The sequence below is a fragment of the Notolepis coatsorum genome (assembly GCF_963971535.1).
Source record: "Notolepis coatsorum genome assembly, contig: SUPER_10_unloc_2, whole genome shotgun sequence".
NCBI lineage: Eukaryota > Metazoa > Chordata > Actinopteri > Aulopiformes > Paralepididae > Notolepis > Notolepis coatsorum.
Window position 1 is genome coordinate 664392 of NW_028174871.1, and position 27246 is coordinate 691637.

Consider the following 27246-nt stretch of genomic DNA (forward strand, 5'->3'; position numbering starts at 1 on the left):
TGTACAATAATTAAATGCAATCATAATAGATAGAGTTTGTACAATCAATTAAAACAACTGCAGATTATGGTTGGTGATTTAAGGATTTAAACTGACCAAAGGAAACCAAAGTATTGAGTTTTAGAGTTTGTTGTAGGATGTTGTTCCACGTAACAGCAGATTTCCCAAGTTGATTAGTTGAACAGTTAATTTAATCGATACATCTGAATGACTTGGTTTCCCCTCATTATCTGTCCTTCAAATCAATGGTCACGCAGAAGATTATGAGATAGTAGAGAGATGTCATTTCCCAAGAAAAGAGAAAATAATTCAGAAACTCTCATAAAATGGGTATTGAGCTGAAGGACCTTGACGTCCAATTAGTTGACTAAACACCTAAGTGGGAGTGGTCTCTTATTGGAAACTAAATAAAGGGGGAAGTGCTTGATGAACCAAACTTGGTTTAGAAAAAAAAAAAAAAAAAGCCATGTGATTTCCTTGGCGTATCAGGCACATGGGTGTAGAACATGTAGACTTGAGTCGTATTCTACTTGGAATTCACCTGCCCCCCTCCCTCTCCCCCCCTCAGGCGCTAACATCATCAACACTAACTGTTCAGCGGCACACACTCGCCAGGCGCTGTGCTGTAAGATGTCCGTGGAGTACGACAAGTTTATAGAATCCCAGAAGAAGTGAGTATCCTCTCCTCAGTACGACACGTTTATAGAATCCCAGAAGAAGTGAGTATCCTCTCCTCAGTACGACACGTTTATAGAATCCCAGAAGAAGTGAGTATCCTCTCCTCAGTACGACACGTTTATAGAATCCCAGAAGAAGTGAGTATCCTCTCCTCAGTACGACACGTTTATAGAATCCCAGAAGAAGTGAGTATCCTCTCCTCAGTACGACACGTTTATAGAATCCCAGAAGAAGTGAGTATCCTCTCCTCAGTACGACACGTTTATAGAATCCCAGAAGAAGTGAGTATCCTCTCCTCAGTACGACACGTTTATAGAATCCCAGAAGAAGTCAGTATCCTCTCCTCAGTACGACAAGTTTATAGAATCCCAGAAGAAGTGAGTATCCTCTCCTCAGTACGACACGTTTATAGAATCCCAGAAGAAGTGAGTATCGTCTCCTCGGTACGACACGTTTATAGAATCCCAGAAGAAGTGAGTATCCTCTCCTCAGTACGACACGTTTATAGAATCCCAGAAGAAGTGAGTATCTTCTCCTCAGTACGACACGTTTATAGAATCCCAGAAGAAGTGAGTATCCTCTCCTCAGTACGACACGTTTATAGAATCCCAGAAGAAGTGAGTATCCTCTCCTCAGTACGACACGTTTATAGAATCCCAGAAGAAGTGAGTATCCTCTCCTCAGTACGACACGTTTATAGAATCCCAGAAGAAGTGAGTATCCTCTCCTCAGTACGACACGTTTATAGAATCCCAGAAGAAGTGAGTATCCTCTCCTCAGTACGACACGTTTATAGAATCCCAGAAGAAGTGAGTATCCTCTCCTCAGTACGACACGTTTATAGAATCCCAGAAGAAGTGAGTATCCTCTCCTCAGTACGACACGTTTATAGAATCCCAGAAGAAGTGAGTATCCTCTCCTCAGTACGACACGTTTATAGAATCCCAGAAGAAGTGAGTATCCTCTCCTCAGTACGACACGTTTATAGAATCCCAGAAGAAGTGAGTATCCTCTCCTCAGTACGACACGTTTATAGAATCCCAGAAGAAGTCAGTATCCTCTCCTCAGTACGACACGTTTATAGAATCCCAGAAGAAGTGAGTATCCTCTCCTCAGCACGACACGTTTATAGAATCCCAGAAGAAGTGAGTATCCTCTCCTCAGCACGACACGTTTATAGAATCCCAGAAGAAGTGAGTATCCTCTCCTCAGTACGACACGTTTATAGAATCCCAGAAGAAGTGAGTATCCTCTCCTCAGCACGACACGTTTATAGAATCCCAGAAGAAGTGAGTATCCTCTCCTCAGTCCTAATAGCCCTCCATTATTGACCTGTGAAAACCCCTGCTCAACAACAACAAAAAACCTTTGAGTCCTCATCTGCCGCACCTTCCGCGTCCGAATGCGGTGCCAATGCTCGAGTCCAAGTCCGAGTCATCACAGTGCTCAAGTCCAAGTCGAGTCACGAGTCCTGAAAATCAGTCTTGAGTACTACAACACTGATTCATGTCTGACTCTAACGCTTCATATGACTCACACTACTATAGCATGTCTGATTCTAACGCTTCATATGACTCACACTTTAATGGTCTGGAATGAGCTTACTGTAGATAGAAGCCTTCTTGTAATGCAAGGGGTGTTTAAACTATGCACTCAACACACTGCAGCACCCAAGTTCCAACACTGTTTGGTGAACATTGTTACTCAGCTGATCGAGTTGTACCCTTCCTGCTGACTCGTCGTACAGCCTTGTTGAACTTGTAAGCCGCTTTGGATAAATGACTCAATGTAAATGTGAACATAGTTGTCGGAAGCCTCTTTGGTGTTATTGCTAAAGAGTAAATGCGTGACGGTGTGCAGCAACTGTTGCAACTCACAGCACTGTTATAGCCATTACAGAAATATGAGTCCATACGGCCTAAATGAATTCAGAAGCGAGTAGTGAATCTCACATTGGAGTCTTAAGATAGGGCACTTGTTTGGTTAAGGAGGTCAGCAGATGGGATACGTCGTACAGTATTTATGTCCTCGCAGAGCGGCGCCAAGAACAGACTGTAAGAACACACATTTGACTTGACACATGTCCGTGGTTTTGAAATGCCTAGTTGCCATGTTGAAATAGTTTCTTCTTCTCCAAGCTCCCTGGTTTAGGAGAGAGAGAGGGGCACTGCAGGAAGATGTATTTATCTGAAAAATAACCAATAATGGCTTGTATATTTTCTTTGTTCACCAGCTTCTCCCGGCTGCCTTGGCTCAGTAGATAAATGGATTGCTTTCAATAAAACCGTTCCACGTCTCCAATTGAATTGCGCTGAATGCCGACTCGAGGCCAGGGTCACGTCGACACCGCGGCGCAGAGTAGTTGCAGATGGGATCTGTGAGGGAATAGCTACAGATGGGGAGCTGCCGGGACATTCATTGGAAGCAAAGAAAGAATGGTCGCAGACTCTCTTCCCGTGAAATGAAAATGATAAATTCCAATGCCTCCTTCCTTCAGTCTGAATGGTAGTTTAACGGTAGTTCAAACTGAAGGCTGTATTGAATTTATATTTTTCCTTTCCTATTGTAATGTGAAGAATGAAATGTCTCCAATAAAGGCAGGCGTGGATTATGGTCGAACTGTGTGATATATCACGTGACATTTGGACCGGTCTGTATATAGAGGTGGTTCTGCCATGTTATGCTGATAACTATGTGATGTTGACCTGTGTGTCTCTGTTCTACAGGTGGTTCCGTCATGATAATTACAATAACCATGATGTAATGTTTTTCTACAGGTGGTTCCGTCATGATAATTACAATAACCATGTAATGTTCTTCTCCAGGTGGTTCCGTCACGATAATTACGATGAATGAATGAAAACTTTATTTAACAGATTGCAGAATGGGTACAATACACACAGTACGGCTCAATACACACAATTGTTAAGGGGATGCAGACCAGAGAAAGACGTTTGTCTTGTTTACATCAGGGTCCCCCATTTTCAATTCATCATAACATTTATGACATACACACAACATACATGACATGACATTTATGGCATAGGAACATACATGACATACAGGTATATAGTACTGTTACATTTGTGACATATACGATATGCAAATATACAGTACTGTTACCCATAGATCCTAACAGAGTATATACATATGATGGGGAGGGGACTGTACATTAGGAGGGGGTGGGTGGGTTGGAGCGAAGTATACATACTGTGGGGAGACAATATATACAAAATATATACATACGGTGGGGAGGAGACTGTATTTGGGGGGGGGTTGGACCTTTACAGTACGGTACGATAACCTCGTGATGTTGTCGCCCTGTGTGTCTGTCCTGCAGGTGGTTCTGCCACATGGACGATGATAACTACGTGATCCTGCCCAGCCTGCTGCGGCTGCTGTCCTCCTATCACCACAGTCAGGACGTGTACCTGGGCCGGCCCAGCCTGGACCACCCCATAGAGGCCGCGGAGAGGGTCAAGAGCGACGGATCGGTCAGTCACATAATTAAACTTCACTTCATCTCATACAGTGGTTAGTTTAGTTTTTAACTAGAGACGATGACGGGCCCAGAGGCATGCCATTGACCATGTGTTCACAACACGGTGGCCATTCCGCTCGTATGTTCATGCTCAGGTTGGGCTTCCTCGTCACCCTGTTCCCACCCCAGGTGGGAATATGTAAGGGATAATGTATAGCTACGAGGTCATTGTCGCAAAATAATTGACCGACACAGAGTTTAAAATACCGAGGCGCCTCGGCGAGGTGTTTTAAACGTCAGTGAAGGTCAATTATTTTGCGACGATGACCGAGTAAAGCTATACATTATCCTGCTTATTACATGGCTAACTTACTAACAATATACCTAATTAATTTTACACCATCGACAAGACGAGATCAAATGCAGAGTCGACGCAGTTGTTCTGTGGCTCGGGGCAGCCCGGCAGGTGTGTCTGATTGCACTGAAACAGTGTGTGTCAGTGGGGCTTGATTACTCCAGCTGCGAAAAACAATAATCACCGGTGGTTATCGAAAAAAGATTCACCGCTGTCTGGGGCTATTGACCAATCACAATCAAGCATTTCGGCGAATGTTAAAACGCCATGTAATAAGTTCTGATATACAGTATTGCATATTGCATTGAAACTTCGTTTCATCCGTTTAATTTGATTGGATAGATTGTATCCAGCTAGAATAATATTATATATATATATATATATAATATATACAAGAAATGTTATATCATGGCTTCCCCTCGCGCTGTAACTAGCCAGACGTTGCTGAATGGCTTCCGTGAGACCGCTGGGAGCCTTGACCTCGTGACCCTTCCTCTTCTTATGATTCTAGGTATCTGGCAGGGACTTACGGTTTGTTTTGTCGAGGGTTGCTTAGCAACATGTGAACGTTCCAGCAACCGTGTATATTTGCTGGCTGGGCTGAATTGAATACGTCGTCATTTTAGTTAAAAGAGTTACACTAAAAGTATTGTGTTTAAAGGGAAACTACTGCCAACTTCAGAATTCATACATGTTATTCCTACAGTCTTAAGACCATACTATTAGTGAACACAAACAACTCCCTCCAAAATCCAAAAACTAGTGCTAAAAGTAAAATATATACTGATAATATTCACAGATTCACAGACACTGTATATTAGATTAGATTTTATTTATTGTCAAAAGTATGCATAATGTTGTGTTAATTCCACAACAAGAGATATGTAATGTTAATTACCTGACATTTTTCCGTTTTTGGGGGGGGAAACCCTGCATATATCGGTATCGGTTGATATCGGTATCGGAAATTAAGAGTTGGACAATATCGGTATATCGGTATCGGTAAAAAAGCCAATATCGAGCATCCCTAGTTACATTGAGTCCACATTGAGCACTCCGGTAGCGCTTGCCTGACCGCAGCAGTGCAAAGAGGCAGTTGTTTGGGTGCCTAGAGTCTTTGACTATCCTCTTAGCCTTGGCCCTGCAACGCCTGGTGTAAATGTCCTGGAGAGTGGGAAGCCCACGTCCCAATTTTGCATTTGGCTGCTCGAGCCACTCTCTGCAGTCTGCTGCGGTCGTGTGCGGTGCTATTTCCAAACCAGGAGGTGATGTTACCAGTCAGGATGCTCTCTATTGTGCGTGAGTAGAAGCTCTTTAAGATCTTCTGACTCAGGGCGGCTGATTGGCGCAGTGGGCAAGGCTCTCGCCTCTAACGCAGGAGATGCTGGGTTCGAGCCCAGCTCTCTGCGTTGCTACCGGCTGGCCGGTCGTTCATACTAACACAATTGGCAAGTGTTAGAGGGTGGGAAAGCCGGTAGGTGGGGATTGGACGTTGTGGACAGCGACTCCTACAGGTCGGTTTGGTGACGCCGGTGCGACGGAAGCAGGAAGTGACGGGGGCAGCGTGAGCCTCCCACGCGTTACTCCTCGCCGAGAGTTCGAGCTGCTGCGGTGAAAAGATGCGACAGGCTGCCTCCTCGTGTGCCGGAGGGGACACGTGATGCAAGGCTTCTGTCCTCACTACAGCCGACCAGTGGGAGGCATAGTCTAGCAACGTTCAAGACAGGGGAGGGGAGAATTGGACACACGAAATTGGGATGGGAGAAAAATTGAAAATGGGGAGAAAAAGTGGATAAAAAAATATATATATCTTCTGACTCACTTACTTTGAACTTCCTTAGGCGCCTAAGGAAGGTGCCATAATCCGATGTATGTACAGTGTTATAGTATTATGTACATGTGATACAGAAATCAAATCAAATCAAATGTATAGCCCGAAATCACATGAAATTCCCCCCATGGGCTTTAAGAAGAAACTGTGACGTCATCACACATGAATCACATTGATTTTGCCCACCGTCTTGTTTCTTCCCAGGTGTCTGTGAAGTTCTGGTTCGCCACAGGGGGCGCCGGGTTCTGCATCAGCAGAGGTCTGGCGCTGAAGATGAGCCCGTGGGCCAGGTGAGTGTTGGACCTCATGGTCTCATTCCTGAAGCGAAAGGTCTCATATTGTAGTCCCCGTCAACCAGTTCATTTAGGTCTTTGAGGTCCCCTAAACATGTCTGTGAAGTTTTCTGCTTTACTCGACACTCTTAGATGCTTAGATTATGCATTATATTAGTCTCTATACCCCTCTGCTTCAGTCCTGTTCTCATTCTAGCAGCCTCTATACCCCTCTGCTTCAGTCCTGTTCTCATTCTAGCAGCCTCTATACCTCTGCTTCAGTCCTGTTCTCATTCTAGCAGCCTCTATACCCCTCTGTTTCAGTCCTGTTCTCATTCTAGCAGCCTCTATACCTCTGCTTCAGTCCTGTTCTCATTCTAGCAGCCTCTATACCCCTCTGTTTCAGTCCTGTTCTCATTCTAGCAGCCTCTATACCCCTCTGTTTCAGTCCCGTTCTCATTCTAGCAGCCTCTATACCCCTCTGTTTCAGTCATGTTCTCATTCTAGCAGCCTCTATATCCCTCTGTTTCAGTCCTGTTCTCATTCTAGCAGCCTCTATTACTCCTCTGTTTCAGTCCTGTTCTCATTCTAGCAGCCTCTATACCTCTGTTTCAGTCCTGTTCTCATTCTAGCAGCCTCTATACCTCTCTGTTTCAGTCCTGTTCTCATTCTAGCAGCCTCTATTACTCCTCTGTTTCAGTCCTGTCCTCATTCTAGCAGCCTCTATACCCCTCTGTTTCAGTCCTGTCCTCATTCTAGCAGCCTCTATACCACTGTTTCAGCCCTGTTCTCATTCTAGCAGCCTCTATGCCTCTCTGTTTCAGTCTTGTTCTCATTCTAGCAGCCTCTATACCTCTGTTTCAGTCCTGTTCTCATTCTAGCAGCCTCTATACCTCTGTTTCAGCCCTGTTCTCATTCTAGCAGCCTCTATGCCTCTGTTTCAGCCCTGTTCTCATTCTAGCAGCCTCTATACCTCTGTTTCAGCCCTGTTCTCATTCTAGCTGCCTCTATACCCCTCTGTTTCAGTCCTGTTCTCATTCTAGCAGCCTCTATACCTCTCTGTTTCAGTCCTGTTCTCATTCTAGCAGCCTCTATACCTCTGTTTCAGTCCTGTTCTCATTCTAGCAGCCTCTATACCTCTGTTTCAGTCCTGTTCTCATTCTAGCAGCCTCTATACCTCTGTTTCAGTCCTGTTCTCATTCTAGCAGCCTCTATACCCCTCTGTTTCAGTCCTGTTCTCATTCTAGCAGCCTCTATACCACTCTGTTTCAGCCCTGTTCTCATTCTAGCAGCCTCTATACCTCTGTTTCAGTCATGTTCTCATTCTAGCAGCCTCTATACCCCTCTGTTTCAGCCCTGTTCTCATTCTAGCAGCCTCTATACCCCTCTGCTTCAGTCCTGTTCTCATTCTAGCAGCCTCTATACCTCTCTGTTTCAGTCCTGTTCTCATTTTAGCAGCCTCTATACCACTCTGTTTCAGTCCTGTTCTCATTCTAGCAGCCTCTACCCTTCTGTTTCAGTCCTGTTCTCATTCTAGCAGCCTCTATATCCCTCTGTTTCAGTCATGTTCTCATTCTAGCAGCCTCTATACCTCTCTGTTTCAGTCCTGTTCTCATTCTAGCAGCCTCTATACCCCTCTGTTTCAGTCCTGTTCTCATTCTAGCTGCCTCTATACCCCTCTGTTTCAGTCCTGTTCTCATTCTAGCAGCCTCTATACCTCTCTGTTTCAGTCCTGTTCTCATTCTAGCAGCCTCTATACCTCTCTGTTTCAGTCCTGTTCTCATTCTAGCTGCCTCTATACCCCTCTGTTTCAGTCCTGTTCTCATTCTAGCAGCCTCTATACCTCTCTGTTTCAGTCCTGTTCTCATTCTAGCAGCCTCTATACCCCTCTGTTTCAGTCCTGTTCTCATTCTAGCAGCCTTTATACCTCTGTTTCAGTCCTGTTCTCATTCTAGCAGCCTCTATACCCCTCTGTTTCAGTCATGTTCTCATTGTAGCAGCCTCTATACCTCTCTGTTTCAGTCCTGTTCTCATTCTAACAGCCTCTATACCCCTCTGTTTCAGTCCTGTTCTCATTCTAGCAGCCTCTATACCTCTCTGTTTCAGTCCTGTTCTCATTCTAGCAGCCTCTATACCCCTCTGTTTCAGTCCTGTTCTCATTCTAGCAGCCTCTATACCCCTCTGTTTCAGTCCTGTTCTCATTCTAGCAGCCTCTATACCCATCTGTTTCAGCCCTGTTCTCATTCTAGCAGCCTCTATACCTCTCTGTTTCAGTCCTGTTCTCATTCTAGCAGCCTCTATACCTCTCTGTTTCAGTCCTGTTCTCATTCTAGCAGCCTCTATACCTCTGTTTCAGTCCTGTTCTCATTCTAGCAGCCTCTATACCCCTCTGTTTCAGTCCTGTTCTCATTCTAGCAGCCTCTATACCCCTCTGTTTCAGTCCTGTTCTCATTCTAGCAGCCTTTATACCTCTGTTTCAGTCCTGTTCTCATTCTAGCAGCCTCTATACCTCTGTTTCAGTCCTGTTCTCATTCTAGCAGCCTCTATACCTCTCTGTTTCAGTCCTGTTCTCATTCTAGCAGCCTCTATACCCCTCTGTTTCAGTCCTGTTCTCATTCTAGCAGCCTCTATACCCCTCTGTTTCAGTCCTGTTCTCATTCTAGCAGCCTCTATACCCCTCTGTTTCAGCCCTGTTCTCATTCTAGCAGCCTCTATACCTCTGTTTCAGTCATGTTCTCATTCTAGCAGCCTCTATACCTCTCTGTTTCAGTCCTGTTCTCATTCTAGCAGCCTCTATATCCCTCTGTTTCAGTCCTGTTCTCATTCTAGCAGCCTCTATACCTCTGTTTCAGTCCTGTTCTCATTCTAGCAGCCTCTATACCCCTCTGTGTCAGTCCTGTTCTCATTCTAGCAGCCTCTATACCCCTCTGTTTCAGTCCTGTTCTCAACGGGCTGTTTCTGTGCCTGTAACAAGCGAGGCACTTTTATCGCACAAATACAATAGTTATCTGTACATCTAGCGATGGTGTACGAGCATGTACCGTCGAACGAAATTCAGATCAAACTGTCAAAGTAGGCGTTGCAGATCAAATATGACTCGAGATGCAGCAATATCATATTTTAAACGTTAAACTTACCATTAAAAATGGTGTCGGAAAAATATTTTAGGCTTAACTTTAGGTAGAAAAGAGAAGGTTTACAAGCGAGCCGCCATTTTGTACACACACGTTTTCTCGTGATATTTCCTCACACCCCTAACGGGGGGAAGCCATTATCGAACATTTATATAACACTGACCCCATCCTCTTATTATTATTCTAGCCGGATACAATCTTATCGAATCGAACAAAGTAAAAATGTTAAGTTTCAATGCTGTTATACTGTGTATATCAGAACTAATTCCCACAAAGGAAGCCTAACCTGAGCATGAACATAAGAGCAAAATGGCCACCGTGTGAACATTTTCTCCGATCCCAATGTTAGTCGTTATGCCAATTCCCAATCCCCTTCCTGGTCGCTGCGCACTTACCCCCCACAGTCGGTCTGGGAGAGTGGAGGCTATCACGTGCTTCGTCCAACACACGTCTAGCCAATCAACCGCTTCTTTTCACCTGGCAGCGCGGACTCTCACTGAGAGGGTGTAACGTGTGGAAGGATCACACTACCCCCCTTAGATCCTATCCGCGCTGAGCAGGCGCCCCGACCGAACTGTAGGAGTCGCTGTTTACAACGACCCGGACCCACCCCGCCAGCTTCTCCCACCCTCTAATACTGCCAATTGTATTAGTGTGAACGGCCAGCCAAGCTGGTGACAACCCCGGAGCTGTGAGCTGGATTCGAACAGGCGAATCCAGCGTCTCCGGTGTTGGTGACGAACGCAATCTCCGCTACGCCACCTGATCGCCCCGACCCGTCATTGTTCTTAGTTAAAACTAACCACTGTATAAATGGACATATGATAAGAGTAGGGACCCCCTACTGTGTGTACACATTTCACAATTTCTCAGTGTGTAAAAACAAAAGGAATTTTTTACAATAGGGGCCCTTTATACGACCGTGATGGTGAGACCAGATATACATGTTAGAATTCTAACAGTTTTGCTGGTATTGTAGACCAGCGGGTCCCATGACAGACAAATGAGTTGTTTACTTCTGCAAATCAGTGACTAATAAATAAGCCTCCGCAATATATAAACCTCGGTACCTCCCAGAACCCTAATCGCACGCTAATCTGCATTCCCAGTAGACGGTATATCCGTTGAAAGTATTTAACAGATTCCATACTCTGTCTGGGGAGAGCGCGGGAGAAGAGCTTGATGATGGAGGTGGAGCTCCTCGGATGGAGATGAAGGTCATCATTGTGCTGCTGAGTAGACGAACGATGAGATTAATAGTTGCATCGTCTGTCTGTCTTGCCCCCCCCCCCCCCCCCAGCCTGGGGAACTTTATCAGCACGGCAGAGAAGATCCGTCTCCCTGACGACTGCACCATCGGTTACATCATCGAGGCGCTGCTGGAGGTGATGCTGACGCACACACACCTGTTCCACTCGCACCTGGAGAACCTGCAGAGGCTGCCCACCGACACCGTGCTGGAGCAGGTCAGTGTGTGTGTTGATTTAAAAAAAGAAATTAAATAAAAATGTATCTACTTTTTCCCCTCCTGTTTTTTCTGTGTTTTTCTCCCATCCCAATTGTAGTCGTTATGCCAATTTCCCCCCCTCCCCTTCCTGGTCGCGTGTATGCCTTCGACGACGGAACTGCATTTCCGCGTGCAAGTTTTGCGCTCTGATTGGCCAGGTCATGTGACATTATGTGCGCCAATCGTGGGACGGCAAGTTCTGCGCCTATTTTCCGGGTCTAACAGCCTGCAAACTACCTGGCGTTCTATCGCCACGCTCTAAGACAAACTCTAACCTTAACCAACTTCGAACGAGCGCCTAAGCCTAACCAGTGTAGAAACTTGCGGTCCCACGATTGGGCGTACATGTCACATGACCAGAAATGACCTGGCCAATCAGAGACGCGGAAATGCAGTTATGTTGTAGAAGGCATTCAGGCTTCCTGGTCGTTGCTCGCATGTGCCCCCCCACTGGTCGGTCTAGGGAGCCCTGAAGTCCTGATCAGATGCTTCCTCCGAGATATAGGAGACAGCCGGCAGCCTCTTTTCACCTGCCACCGCGGACTCTCACTGGTGAAGTGTAACGTGTGGGAGGTCACACTACCTTCACCATCTTCCTCCCTCGCTCACTGTGCAGGCGCCCTGACCGACCTGTAGGAGTCGCTGTTTACAACGACCAGAATACCACCCACCCATCGGCTTCCCTCCCCGCTGACTCTGCCAATTGAGCCAGTATGGCGGCCGGCCCCAAGCCGGAGGCAACGCTGACAGCTGGATTCGATACCAGTGTCTCTCGCGTTGGTGACGAGCGCTTAGTCCGCTGCGCCACCCAGCCGCCTTTAATTTATTATTTTTTTTTTATTTTTTTTAATAAAAAGTTACTTTTAATTGAAATCCCATTTAGTTCATTTTCACATATCATCATCATCATTTATCTATTCGTACATGGAATTACCACAGTCCAACAGTACATATTAATATAATTCACCAAATCCCATGGCCGAAAGGAACAGGAAGAAGAAAAATTCGTATATATACCTGCCCCTACACACACACAACACACCGATAGACTTATTGTGTAAAACCAAACAGAATATACCCATTTTGCAAAAATGGAAACATCAACACAACTAAATTAAATCAACATAAATAAACCCATTTTGTGTATCTATCAGTCAAACTACATATTTGGGTTAATTCATTTATACACACACACACACACACACACACACACACACACACACACACACACACACACACACACACGCATGTATCACTGCCCATGTTCATCAAATAAAAAAACAATTTAGTAAAATACTATGTGTGTTATCAATACTTAGTCAGACAACATTATAAACTGAAATTGTCTGTGCAGCAGAGTCGCAGTAGAGAGTAGCTTAAGTTTCACTTTCACTTCTAGAGTAGATTTAACTTCACGTGAAGCAGAGAAGTCCAAAGGATCTAGAGGCAACACAACAGGTTAATAATAAATAATAATAATAATAATAATAATAATAATAATAAATACACAACGGGTTACACAATGATGCCGGAGGACTTGGCGTTATTTCGGACCCGTCCAGACCAGCAAAAGTATGTTTGCAACTTTTGCACAATGCGCTAAATAACAGCTACATTGATCCGTCAATGAACTGATAGAAACATTGACGGAAGGCGGTTAGGTGGCGTAGCGGAGATTGCGTTCGTCACCAACCCCGAAGCTGTGAGCTGGATTCGCCTGTTCGAATCCAGCTCACAGCTCCGGGGTTGTCACCAGCTTGGCTGGCCGTTCACACTAATACAATTGGCTGTATTAGAGGGTGGGAGAAGCTGGCGGGGTGGGTCCTGGTCGTTGTAAACAGCGACTCCTACAGTTCGGTCGGGGCGCCTGCTAAGCGCGGATAGGACCTGAGGGGGATAGTGTGATCCTTCCACACGCTACGCCCTCTCAGGGAGGATCCGCGCTGCCAGGTGAAAAGAAGCGGTGATTGGCTGGACGTGTGTCGGAGGAAGCACGTGATAGCCTCCACTCTCCCAGATGATCTGACTGTGGGGGGTAAGTGCGCAGCGACCAGGAAGGGACTGGGAATTGGCATACGACTAACATTGGGATGGGAGAAAATCGGAGGAAAATGGAGGGGGGAAAAGATAAATAAAAAAATAAAAAAAACATTGACGGAAGGTATTACTGTCCGCGTTGGTTTATTTTAAAATTAGAACATAATGTCAACTCTGTCTGTCCAACAAATGGATACTAGTCATTGAATGTATTAAAAGCGGACGTAGACGGACAAACACAGTGCATCAATGTAGCTGCATAACGTTAAAGATCAAAGTGAGCGCTCTACAGATAGTGAGTGTCATTTTGTAAAATGTCCTCAGTGTCACTCACCGGTAATACTGGTTATTCATACATCGCCACCCTAGTGTGTGTGTGTGTGTGTATGGATGGGTGCATTACCTGTTTTTTTCCTTTTGCTCAGCGTTACTTCCTGCCACAGTGTTCAAACGTGTGTGTGTGTGTGTGTGTGTGTGTGTGTGTGTGTGTGTGTGTGTGTGTGTTTTCCACCAGGTGACTCTGAGCTATGGAGGTTTTGAGAACAGAAGGAATGTGGTCAACGTTGGCGGAGGCTTCTCTCTGATCGAAGACCCCTCGCGGTAATCAACACACATTAGTAACGCACACGTTCACTTTAAATACAGGAATACATTTTTAATCATTATTTGTTTGTAACTGTTCACAAACTTTGAAAAAGGTTCATCTCATATTGACCACCTGTCTCTGTCTCTCTCTCTCTCTCTCTCTCTCTCTCTCTCTCTCTCTCTCTCTCTCTCTCGCTCTCGCTCTCGCTCGCTCTCTCTCGCTCTCTCTCTCTCTCTCTCTCTCCCTCTCCCTCTCCCTCTCCCTCTCCCTCTCCCTCTCCCTCTCCCTCTCCCTCCCCCTCCCTCCATCTTCCAGGTTCAAGACTGTCCACTGTCTTCTCTATCCAGACACCGACTGGTGTCTTAGGAAGAATCTTCACCACTGAAATCCACTACAACAAAACTCCCACTATGCCTGTAGAGACGTCAGCTACCAGCTCACTCCTCTCGTCGGCTCTGTGTTGCCGCGTTTGCTCATAATATCAAAACATGGCCAAGATAAACAGTCACGATACGGTTTAGCGGAATAACACACTTTCTTTAAAAAAAAGATTTTTATCCTGAAGTCCCGAATCGGTCGAGACTTGTCCCTCTGCTTCAGTGACGGCAGAGACAGAAGATCAGTGGGAGTCCGTTTGTCCGCGTGATGCAAGGTTTGTCTTTTTTTCCGTCGTTGTTGTCGTCAAGTTGAAACCACCCACTATATCCCTCATGAACCCACTAAAGCCCTAAATCCACTGCGCCACTGGCTCCACCTTGACGAGACCACCGCCACCTTGACGACACCCGCCTGTTTAACCAAAGTGACTTGTTGTAGCACATGCTGTGTGAGTGCCTTGTTGTGTGACCCAGACAGGAACTCACTCTAGCCTCGTCAGCCCTTTGCAGTATTCTACACAGCCTCAACCTTCCTGCTTTCCCAGCTCCCCCCCCCCCTCCCCCTCCCCCTACAGCATCACCACTGCCTGTGATAGTATATATATTATATAAGGGATAATGTATAGCTACGAGGTCATTGTCGCAAAATAATTGACCGACACGGAGTTTAAAATACCGAGCCGCCTCTGCGAGGTGTTTTAAACGTCAGTGAAGGTCAATTATTTTGCGACGATGACCGAGTATAGCTATACATTATCCCGCTTATTACATGGCTAACTTACTAACAATATACCTAATTCATTTGACAAATCGCAGTTGTTCTGTGGCTCTGAGTGTCAGCCCAAATAAAGTGATTATTATTATTGCGGGCAGCCCGGCAGGTGTGTCTGATTGGCTGCACTGAAACAGTGTGTGGCAGTGGGGCTTGATTACTCCAGCTGCGAAAAACAATAATCACCGGTGGTTATCGAAAAATAATTCACCGCTGTCGGGGGCTATTGACCAATCACAAGCAAGCATTTCGGTGAATGTGAAAACGCCATGTAATAAATATATATATATATTCTGAGGGTGATTCCTTTGGACTTGGACCGACAAAAGGTGTCGATGAAGCCTCACTATTCCGGTTTCTAATCTTATGACTGTGGTGTCGTCGCTCGGTCCCAAAGTGAACACTTGAACCATTGTAATCCGGATACGTAGGAAAGTTGAGGTACTTTTTTTTAAAGTGGCAGAGCAAAAAAAAAAAAGAAAAAAACGTGAAAGTAAATTATTTATTTGTGTTGATATCTCAAACATTGACTTGGATTGATGTTCGATACGAGAGCTGTCCAGCGATGAGATTTGTGTGCGTCTGTATGTCTGTCTGTTTTGTGTTTTCAGTGAGAGAAAATGTATTTGCAAAGTGTTTTGAGGGAGAAGAAGTATAAGCCGGCGCCATCTGTTCTCCTGTGTTAAATTCCTTAAAGGGGAACTTCACCAAAAAAAAAACGAATTACATTTTTCTTTATTATATTTATTTTATTGGGCTTTCTGTATTTTTCACCCATCCCAATTTAGTCGTTATGCCAATTCCCTTGCTGGTCGTTGCGTGCATTGCCCCACTGTCGGCCTGGGGAGGGTGTAGAACTACCACACGCCTCCTCCGATACATGTGGAGTCAGCCAGCCGCTTCTTTTCACCCGACAGCGAGGACTCTCACTGGGGGAACCGTGAACGTAACGCGCGCGGAGGAGGTTCACGCTATTTGCCCCAGATCCCCTCCCTGCTGAACAGGCGCCCCGACCGACCAGTAGGAGACGGAGTCGCTGTTAACTTTACAACGACCAGGACTCATACCCCACCGGCTTCCCACCCGCTAACACTGCCAATTGTGTTAGTATAGGGACGACTGACCAAGCCGGAGGTACCGCTGACGGCAAAACGAATTACATTTTAATAATAATAATAATAATCTCACGCACATCCAAAAACTCTAGAACAGTTTTGCACACATTAATTTAGTTTGACAGTTATTGAGAGTAAATCTGTTTTGAATATGATGTCATCGGGGACACTGGATCCTTGAGTTGGGTTAATTACAGCACCATGAAATGATGTAGATGAAAAAATAGCAATACCTTGTCTTATAGGGACTGCTACCTTATCATTTCATTGAGCTGTAATTAACAACAACACAAGGATTCATTGTCCCCGATGACATCACTGCATGGTGGCCATGTTCAAACTCAATGAATGTGAGCAAAACTGTCCAGAGTTTTTGCATGTGCGTGAGATTATGTGCAAAGTATATATCGCCATTGTTTTTTGGCGAAGTGCCCCTTTAACCAGAGTGTGGTACGTGTGTTGTGTTGTACGCGCGCGGCGAGTTTCATCCCCTCCCCTCCCATAACTGTTCCCGACAGCTTCCCTAAATTCCATTGCTTTTTTTTATTTTTTTTTTATCATTACGTGACACCCCAAACCTGTAGGGTTTTGCACTATTCATTTGTTAATATCTTTGTTATTATTGTCTGTGTATTACACGTTAACAGTGTTGTTGTGTACATATACGATCGAAGTTCAGTGTTTTGTGTGTGTTCCTCCTCCTCCTGTTGTTGTTGTTGTTGTTGTTGTTGTACACACTCTTTTGTTTTGCACAGAGCACTAGAATCCAAATCCAGAGCCTGTATCTTATCAGATCTTATCTGTGTGTCCACTGCAGGACAGTGGATTAAATTGAGCTGGGGGTCAGTGACCTATCTCTAACCCCGCCCTCTTTTCCCCCATCCTCCAATCGCAACTATCGCTCGATTTGGAGAGTCACGAAAAGAGGGGGCGGGGTTTGAGTGAGGTCCAAATTCTCTACTGCCAAGTTGTGATTATTTTTCTCCTGTGTTTTCTATACATTTTTACCAGTGACGTATTATTTGGTTGTTTTAATAAGAATAAAGCATTTCTTCTTCTGCACCGAGAAAGATCTTAGGAGATTGAATGTCGCCGTTTGTTGTCTCACTCAATCTTGAGCATATACTGTATTATGTAGAACTTTAGAACACGGTCTACTTTTGAAGTGTGAGTTGTTTTGTCTTTTTCAAATGTATTTTTTATTTTTTTTTATTCTAGAACTAAAGCCTCTTCAATGTCGCCATTGTGACATCATCATTCGATTGTTAACCCTTTCACTGCCGCACTACCAAACAGTTAACCCTTTCACTGTGACAATTCACAAGAAGGTTAACCCTTTCACTGCCACACAACAGCCGGTTAACCGTCGGTTGTGTGATAGTAAAGGGTTAACCTTCTGTCGTGTGGCAGTGAAAGGGTTAAAGGAACACGCCAACATTATGGGAAATGCGCTTACATCTCTCCCGGAGTTTTAAGCTAGGCAAATGGTCCGTATCCGCTTCCATTAATTTGTGCTAAGCTATGCTAGCAACCGGATAGCTTTCTACTGAACACACAGAGAGGAACTTGGTATCTATCTTATTGTCGGAGTCTGGAGAAGATGGTGAGCGCATTTCCCATAATGTTGGCGTGTTCTAGTTCTCATAATTCTAGTCACACCAGTATGATCATACACTTAAAAAGCCATGTCATTCTCATTCACAAATATTATTATAATTGTGTTTGCTGTATTTTGTGCCTTTAAAAAAAGGTTTGTTTACATTGTTAATGTTTTTAAACAGAGTGTTGAAGTAAAAAAAAATATGAATTTACAATGGGTTAAGAAATGTCCAAAAAGCGTATTTTCTATTTACAGATCAAACTCTACAAGAATATATCGATGGCTGAAGAACAAAAATATGAAAAATGCTAATGATACCCAATACAATAAACAAGTTTTGGACTATATTACTATGACTATATGAGGTTTCCCCCAACTTTATTTTATGCAGATATGAGGTATTGTTCTTTGGCCGTTATGTGGATGTTCCTCACCAACCATCAGAGGTTGGGGCTTTCACCATCCATCAGCTCTGTGTGGCCCTTTAAAAAGCCATCATAATGTAACCAATGCCTTCCCTTGTTTATTGAATGAGAGCATAGTAAATTACATCATCTGTTATAGGAACAAAATGGCCCTCGGATTTGTGGCCACCTGTCTCATACTATACATCCTTCATGACACACGTCTGTAATCAATTTAAACCCCATTAGTACTGGCTGATAAATAACTCACTGAGGTAATAGACCAGAATGCACAAGTGATTTCATGTAACGAGGGGCTTGGAGGGCGGTGGGTGGGTGTCTCGCTAAGGGACAACCAGGGGGGGTCTGTATTATTGTCTCCTGGGTGCAGGACATGGATGATGGAGCGAGGTTCAGCACGGGGGCAGGACAAGAGGGGATCTCACGGCTCACTGCTTAACATTTAGTAGGCCAATAAAAATCGTTGTGTTTCTTGCCAAGGAATAATACATCTTAACTCTTATTTTATCCCCGTCGCAGGCTCGTGCTTTTCCAAGATTGCGTTATTACTATGGTATTTATTAGTTAACTTGATATTTTGGTTGTTGTAATGCTTAGTTTGACTGGGAATTAAAAAAAGAAAATGCCCCCATAAATGCACAAACTTTTATTTTGGTAACGTTATCCAACCATATAGCCTCTTCTTCAGGCTGTGTTGTTTGGTTTCATCTACATACTTTAATTGAGTTGTAATAAACACACGACAACACACAGCTGACATCTGCACATGATGATGACACATTGAAACTCGTGAACTCATATCATACTAACTATGATGACTAATTAGCGGGCGAGGCTGTTTACTGTTTTGGGATATGAGATTGTGTGCAAAATAAATCAGCATTGTTTCATGGGGGTGAACATGATAATAGTGAAAACTTTAATAATAGTCTGCGTTGTCAACATGTTAATCATCACATCCTCCCAGGGGTAATTTAGTCTACTCATGTGACAGTTGTACAGTTCCCCCCCCACCTACCCAACCACCTCCAATGTACAGTCCCACCCCACCTACCCAACCCCACCTACCCAACCACCTCCAATGTACAGCCCCCCCCCCCACACCCCACCTACCCAACCACCTCCAATGTACAGCCCCCCCCCCACACCCCACCTACCCAACCACCTCCAATGTACAGCCCCCCCCCCACACCCCACCTACCCAACCACCTCCAATGTACAGCCCCCCCCCCCACACCCCACCTACCCAACCACCTCCAATGTACAGTCCCCCCCACACCACCTACCCAGCCCCCCCCCCCCCCACCTACCGAACCACCTCCAATGTAGTCCCCCACACCCCACCTACCCAACCCCACCCCCCCACCTCCTCCAATGTACAGTTTCTACGTCAAATGTATATACTCTCTTTTCTGGACTCTTTTTGTATCACAAACAGTAGGCTATACTGTATTTGTAAATCTGGTATGTCATAAATGTATAGATGTAGCAGTCCTACTGTCTATCTGTATGTATACATGTTATGGGGGACCCTGATGCAAACAAGACGAAAGTCTTTCTCTGGTCTGCATCCCCTTAACAATTGTATGTATTGAGCTGTACTGTACTGTACCCATTCTGTTAATAAACTTTTCAATCAATCAATCAATCAATCAATCAATCAATCAATCAATCAATCAATCAATGATGAATTGAAAATGGGGGACCCTGATGTAAACAAGACCAAAGTCTTTCTCTGGTCTGCATCCCCTTAACAATTGTGTGTATTGAGCCGTACTGTATTGTACCCATTCTGCAATCTGTTAATAAAGTTTTCAATCAATCAATCAAACAGTGCAAGGCATGCAGCGATCACTTTTTTGTCCATTAACTTTTTTGTGCAACTTTGTCCCCTGCAGGCGGCGCGGACAACGGAACTCCAGTCCGCACTATAGAGTCTGCAGCACAGCTGGTGAAAAGCGGGTAAGCAATTTTAAACTAGCCTAGTAATAATCCTATTTTTAACCGTCATTCATGATCCGATTATTTATTTCGATGCTTGTTGCAATCTGCCGCAGATTATAATTTGAGAGATAAAACAGGGAAACACGAGTTTTAATAACTGGGCGTCATATTAGTTGCTCGTTTTGCTGCGATTTAACAGTCATGCGGATAGAGGATAGAGCCTCGAGGTATTACATGATAGTGAAGCGATCTGTTCTCCTGCCCTCCTCCTCACCTAATAACCTAATAACACTACAATTACCCGTGAATTCACAGTAAATAATATCCCGTGAAAGGACGTAAAGAAGAACCACCATGGAGATTTCATTTGCAGGGAAACGGGCCCTGGTCACGGGAGCAGGAAAAGGTATAATAAAAAAGGTAACAAAAACACAACATTATTATTTTTTTCCAAGGCTTACAGTGACACCATCAGGTGGGTTTACAAAAGCACAATGGCATGAATGAATGAATGAAAACTTTATTTAACAGATTGCAGAATGGGTACAATACAGTACGGCTCAATACACACAATTGTTAAGGGGATGCAGACCAGAGAAAGACTTTCGTCTTGTTTACATCAGGGTCCCACATTTTCAATTTATATAGACATTTATGACATACACAACATATGACATCATGACATTTATGACATAGGGACATACATGACATACAGGTATATATATAGTACTGTTACATTTGTGACATACACAACATACATGATTGATTGATTGATTGAAAAGTTTATTAACAGATTGCAGAATGGGTACAGTACAGTACAGTACAGCTCAATACATACAATTGTTAAGAGGATGCAGACCTGAGAAAGACTTTCGTCTTGTTTCCATCAGGGTCCCCCATTTTCAATTCATCATATGACACACATGACATACAGATAGACAGTACTGCTACATCTATACATTTATGACATACCAGATTTTCAAATACAGTACTGTTTGTGATACTAAAAAAATCCAGAAAAAGAGTGTATATACATTTGACATAGAAACTGTGCATTGGGGGAGGTTGGGTAGGTGGGGTGGGGCTGTACATTGGAGGTGGGGGGGGGGGGGGGGGGGTTGGGTAGGGGGGGGGGACACTGTACATTGGAATACTGACATACATTTGACATAGAAACTGTACATTGGAGGAGGTTGGGTAGGTGGGGTGGGGTTGGGTGGGGCTGTACATTGGAGGTGGGGGGGGTTGGGTACATTGGAATACTGACAAAGCCATGCTTGGTCTTTATTGTACAACTGGGTTAGGACATTTGTAGGGGCCAGTTTTGAATTGCAGTCTCCCGTAGGTGTTCTTTGAGAGTGTTTTTGAAGGTGGGTAGTGATTCACATTCCTTTACAGCTGTGGGTAGGGCGTTCCACATTGTTGTGGCATAATTGCGAAACGTGTTTAGTCCCTTGTTTGAGCCGAATCTGTGTTTAACATGATTTGTGGAGCTCCCTCTGGTGTTGTGATCGTGGTATTCACTGACCTTTGGGAAGTATTTTGACATGTACATGGGTACCTTGGTCGTGTAGTGTATCTTGTAGACCAGGCCAATGACATCATGACATTTATGGTATAGGGACATACATGACATACAGGTATATAGTACTGTTACATTTATGACATACACAACATACATGACATCATGACATTTATGGTATAGGGACATACATGACATACAGGTATGTATATAGTACTGTTACATTTGTGACATATACACGATATGCACCATGGTCTGACTGCAACTTGTTTCTCAACGGTGAGGATGAACGAGTGAAGACAATAACAATTCGGTGACCGTCCAACTAGTTATTCCAAGGCACTCAGAAAAAGAAAAACAACGAGAGAGCCTATAATCATATAATGTCGTAGAGCCTGAAACATGATTGGAATGTGTGTGTGTGTGTCACAGCCGCCCAGTGTCGCACTGGGAACTCAAGTGCATAATGGCCTTTTGTGTTTATGGATATTTTTTTGTCTCTCTCTCTCAGGGATCGGCAGGGCCACCGCGCTCGCCCTGGCTCGCTGCGGGGCAGAGGTGATGGCCGTCACGCGCACGCAGGCTGACCTGGACAGTCTGGTGCAGGAGGTACACCCCCCTCTCATCTCCTCTAACGGGGGGGGCCCCCTCTCCTCCTCATGATGACCCCTGTGCCCCCTCTACCCACTCTCTCTCCGTGTCCTTGTTCCTTTGTTCCTGCCTCCTCTCCATCTCTCCGCTCATTATCACCAGAGGCACGACTCACTCACTCACTCTGGTTTGTCCCCGCTGCTCTTTTCATCTCTCTCCCCCACTATTGTTTCTTCCCCCTCTCTCTCTCTCCCTCTCTCTCTCTCCCCCTCTCTCTCTCTCTCTCTCTCTCTCTCTCTCTCTCTCTTCTCCCCCCCCCTCTCTCTGCCTCTCTCTCTCTCCCCTCTCTCTCTCTCTCTCCCCCCCTCTCTCTCCCCCCCTCTCTCTCTCTCCCCTCTCCCTCTCTCCCCCCCTCCCCCCCCCCTCTCTCTCTCTCCCCTCTCCCTCTCCCCCCCCCCTCTCTCTCCCTCTCTCTCTCTCTGTCACGAGACAGGGGAGATGAGAGCGGTGGTTCCCCTGGGTGATTCGTCCCGGTGTCTGGTTGTTGTCCCCCCCCCCCCCCCCCCTGCAGTGCCCGTCCATCACCCCGGTGTGCGTGGACCTGGCCGACTGGGAGGCCACGGACGCGGCCCTGCGGAGCGCCACCGGCGTGGACCTGCTGGTGAACAACGCCGCGTGCGCCTCGCTGCAGCCCTTTCTGGACGTCACCCCCGACCAGTTCGACAAGTAAAGGGGGGGGGGGGGTGTTAGGACGATTTATTAGGCAACCGTATTCATTTACATTTAGTCATTTAGCTGACGCTTTTATCTTCTTTTTTTTTATATCCACTTTTTCTCCCATCCCAATTTCGTATTTCCAATTCTCCCCTCCCCTGTCTCGAACGTTGCTAGACTATAATGCCTCCCACTGGTCGGCTGTAGTGAGGATAGAAGCCTTGCATCACGTGTCCCCTCCGGTACACGAGGAGGCAGCCTGTCGCATATTTTCACCGCAGCAGCTCGAACTCTCAGTGGCGAGGAGTAACGCGTGGGAGGCTCACGCTGCCCCCGCTACTTCCTGACTCTGCTGAACAGGCGTCACCCAACCGACCTGTAGGAGTCGCTGTCCACAACGTCCAATCCCCACCCACCAGCTTTTCCCTCTCTCCCACCCTCTAACACTGCCAATTGTGTTAGTATGACGGCCGGCCCAAGCCGGTAGCACCGCAGAGAGCTGGGCTCGAACCCAGCGCCTCCTGCGTTAGTGGCGAGCGCCTTGCCCACTCAGCCGCCTAGCGACTTACAAGTTCTGTACGACATCATCACGTCATCAGGACGGGTACAACTCTATCAGCTGAGTAACAATGTTCATCAAAGTGTTGAGTGCTACAGTGTAGGTTAGTTTATTAGGACAAGTGTATGACAGTAAGGTTAGTCAGGGTTTGATAAAAAAAAAAAAAAATGTATTTAAGATAATGGTTGAAGAAGTGCGTCTTTAGCCGACGGCGAAAGATTGGACGGGTTTCGGCTGTCCTAACTGGGGTGGGCAGTTCATTCCACCATTGTGGGGCAATGACTGAGAATAGGCGACTTCTCCTTGATGACCCTCCCGGAGCTCGGATAGGAGGAGTGGGTCTGAGGCGGCCAGAAGATGCAGAGCGTAGGGGTCTTGAGGGTGTGTAGTTTAGAGACCATTGACCGGAGGTAGGCGGGAGCGGTTCCCTTTGCCGCCCGTATTCATATTTTCTTCACTACAGTGTCTCCCAAGTAGATGGAACCCCAGCTAGAATGACTCACCAGCTATGGTACTAAGCAAGGCGAGCCTGGCGGGTGATGATGTGCCTGTTGTTAGCGCAGCGGCAGAGTCACTGTCTGGGGAGCTTCTATCCCCCAGGCCATCAGGATGCTCAACAATGACAATAAAACTATGTAACAAACCATCAACTACACTCACAGCACACACATCCACACACACGCACACACTCACTTTAAACAAACAACTCACTGCAGCACCCACTTTACCCACTTTAGACACTTTAACACACTTTATATTGATTGGTAAAGAGATTTGCACTACAACTCATACCTCATTGCACCTTACCCTAAAAAGTTGTACCTCATCCCATTTCTGCATTGTACTGTATATTGTATTGTAACTCAGTTACTTTTTCCTCTACTCTGCATTGTATATTGTATGTATATTGAAAACTTTTGTTTACACTTGTTTACGTACTTGACTTTCTATTTTATAGTTATTGTATAGTTATTTTATACTTATCAATTTGTATCTAGCACACTCTCAGGAGCAAAACAGAAAGAAGTATTTCATATAAAAGTATTCTGTATTTTTGTATGACAACTAATAAAGAAACTTGAAACTTGAACTTGACTGAGGTCTTGGGGGGTTCAAGCTCCTGCCTCACTGTGATGTGAGTGCTGCAGTATAGAATATAGAATAGAATAGAATAGAATAGAAATACTTTTATTATCCTGTGGGAAATTTGACACTGCAAATCGCTCAACATTTAAACATTTAGACAGGACAGGTCACAAATTAGAATAATAACACAAATCAAATCAAGTTGCCTAGGATACGAGTAGAGTAAAATAGAATAAAATGAAATGAAATAAAATATACAGAAATAAATACAGTAAAAATATACTGAGCATGGGTGGGAAGCAGTTTAAACAGTTTGGTCAATATAATTTAAATCTAACTAAATGAAATATATATTCCAGTATTCACAGTGTCACATAAGTTGCAGTATGCTTCAGGTAGTGTATTGTCCTCCTTGGGTTCCTATATCAATTATATCAAGTCCTAGATCAATGTCTGGCAGCCGTATAATATATAGTATACAGTATAATAGGCCGACTCATAAGATCTCTCCTTCTCCCAGGTTGTTCAACGTCAACGTGAAAGCCGCGCTCCATGTATCCCAGGTAACTAACGTGGCGATTCATTGTGAAGTATTTTGGTTTGGTTTGCCCCCCCCCCCCCCCAGCTATTTTGGATCCAACAGGTCAGCCTTTCTTTCTTCTCCGACCCCCCCCCCCCTTCTCTGTCTCCTTGTGTATAGATGGTGGCTCGGGGTATGAAGGCCAGAGGAACGCGGGGCTCCATAGTCAACGTCTCCAGCCAGGCCGCTCAGTCTGCCCTTAGAGACCACACAGTCTACTGTGAGTTAACAGCAGTCTGCCTTAGAGACCACACAGTCTACTGTGAGTTAACAGCAGTCTGCCCTTAGAGACCACACAGTCTACTGAGTGAGTTAACAGAAGTCTGCCCTTAGAGACCACACAGTCTACTGAGTGAGTTAACAGCAGTCTGCCCTTAGAGACCACACAGTCTACTGAGTGAGTTAACAGCGGTCTGCTCTTAGAGACCACACAGTCTACTGAGAGTTAACAGCAGTCTGCCCTTAGAGACCACACAGTCTACTGAGTGAGTTAACAGCGGTCTGCTCTTAGAGACGCACAGTCTACTGAGTGAGTTAACAGAAGTCTGCCCTTAGAGACCCACAGTCTACTGTGAGTTAACAGCAGTCTGCCCTTAGAGACCACACAGTCTACTGAGTGAGTTAACAGCAGTCTGCCCTTAGAGACCACACAGTCTACTGAGTGAGTTAACAGCAGTCTGCCCCTTAGAGACCACACAGTCTACTGAGTGAGTTAACAGCAGTCTGCCCTTAGAGACCACACAGTCTACTGTGAGTTAACAGCAGTCTGCCCCGACCTCACGTACTGCTTGGGAGAGATAACTGACTTCGATGTCTCTTTCACATTCTCTCGTTCAATTTTCTTTCATAGCGCCTTTTTCATTCAACCCTATTCTCTCTCTCTCTTTCTCTCTCTCTCTCTCTCTCTCTCTCTCTCTCTCTCTCTCTCTCTCTCTCTCTCTCTCTCTCTCTCTCTCTCTCTCTCTCTCTCTCTCTCTCTCTCTCTCTCTCTCTCTTCAGGTGCCACCAAAGGAGCCCTGGACATGATGACTAAAGTGATGGCTTTGGAACTGGGGCCCTATCAGGCACTACATTCTTTTTTTTATTATTATTATTATTATTATTATTATTATTATTATTATTATTATTATTATTATTATTATTATTATTATTATTATTATTATTATTATTATTAGTAGTAGCAGTAGTAGTAGTAGAAGTAGTAGTAGTAGTAGCAGCAGCAGTAGTGGTAGTAGTAGTGTCACCAGAACCCCATGGGAAGTATCCAGGTCTAAGGTTAACGTGTGCAAACGCACGGATACACTTCCCAAAGGGCTCAGCTGACCTACCACAATGAATTTCCCCAAGACCACAAACAGACACGGGAGAATGCTTTAAGAAACAATAAGAAAGATTTTATTATAGGAAAATAGATATCTAACATACAAGGTTATACTCTAAATAAATACTACTAGCTAACCTATTTCTAAAAGACCCACGCAGTAGTAGTAGTAGCAGCAGCAGTAGTAGTAGCATTAGCAGCAGCATAAACTAGAGTGACCAGGAACTTGTCAATATTCCTTTGTGATTTAAAGTCAGATGCCATTAACTCTAATCAACATTTATATACATTATATAACAGTGATAACGTTTATAACAGAAGACATTATGATGTTCATAATGCGGAAGCGTGTTAAGACATGTCTCAAGCCATCGGAGCAGACACTCATTCTCCCCGACAATACCTCTGTATCCATTTCCCTGGCCGTCACTATTCAATTACGAGAGCCCCTAAACACTCCTAGGCTGAATTGCCCTTCATCTTGTTATTGATGATCAATAATGCCATAGACACAACTTTTAAGTGTGAAGAGGAGAGGCATAGAATGACACTCAAAGAACACTCAAGGAATCGTCCCTTAAGAGACTGAACAAGGAACGCTCAAGGAATCGTCCCTTAGAGACAGCGATTAATACATTTCTGTTTCCATAACTAGGTTACAAGAAAGATACCAACGTATGACTGAAAGGACGTCGATACAACAGTCACTCAAGTTCAAGACCCAAGTGCGTCAGACTGCCACCACAATTATGAATCCAA

At 44.9% G+C, this 27246-nt stretch overlaps 2 protein-coding genes across 2 annotated transcripts in view; both read left to right on the top strand.

Annotated features, from left to right (window-relative positions):
• rfng (RFNG O-fucosylpeptide 3-beta-N-acetylglucosaminyltransferase) overlaps window positions 1-17221 on the top strand; it is a 34026-nt gene extending 16805 nt beyond the window's left edge. Inside the window, exons 4-9 of the mRNA XM_084338397.1 lie at window positions 569-671; window positions 4019-4172; window positions 6550-6635; window positions 11052-11217; window positions 13810-13895; window positions 14197-17221. Coding sequence (XP_084194523.1) covers window positions 569-671; window positions 4019-4172; window positions 6550-6635; window positions 11052-11217; window positions 13810-13895; window positions 14197-14266 — 665 coding nt within the window. The 3' untranslated portion in view covers window positions 14267-17221. The remainder of the gene's footprint in view (window positions 1-568; window positions 672-4018; window positions 4173-6549; window positions 6636-11051; window positions 11218-13809; window positions 13896-14196) is intronic.
• Window positions 17222-20074: 2853 nt separating this feature from the next.
• dcxr (dicarbonyl/L-xylulose reductase) overlaps window positions 20075-27246 on the top strand; it is a 13165-nt gene continuing 5993 nt past the window's right edge. Inside the window, 7 exon segments of the mRNA XM_084338403.1 lie at window positions 20075-20132; window positions 20430-20520; window positions 22148-22245; window positions 22799-22953; window positions 25107-25149; window positions 25287-25386; window positions 26166-26230. Coding sequence (XP_084194529.1) covers window positions 20469-20520; window positions 22148-22245; window positions 22799-22953; window positions 25107-25149; window positions 25287-25386; window positions 26166-26230 — 513 coding nt within the window. The 5' untranslated portion in view covers window positions 20075-20132; window positions 20430-20468.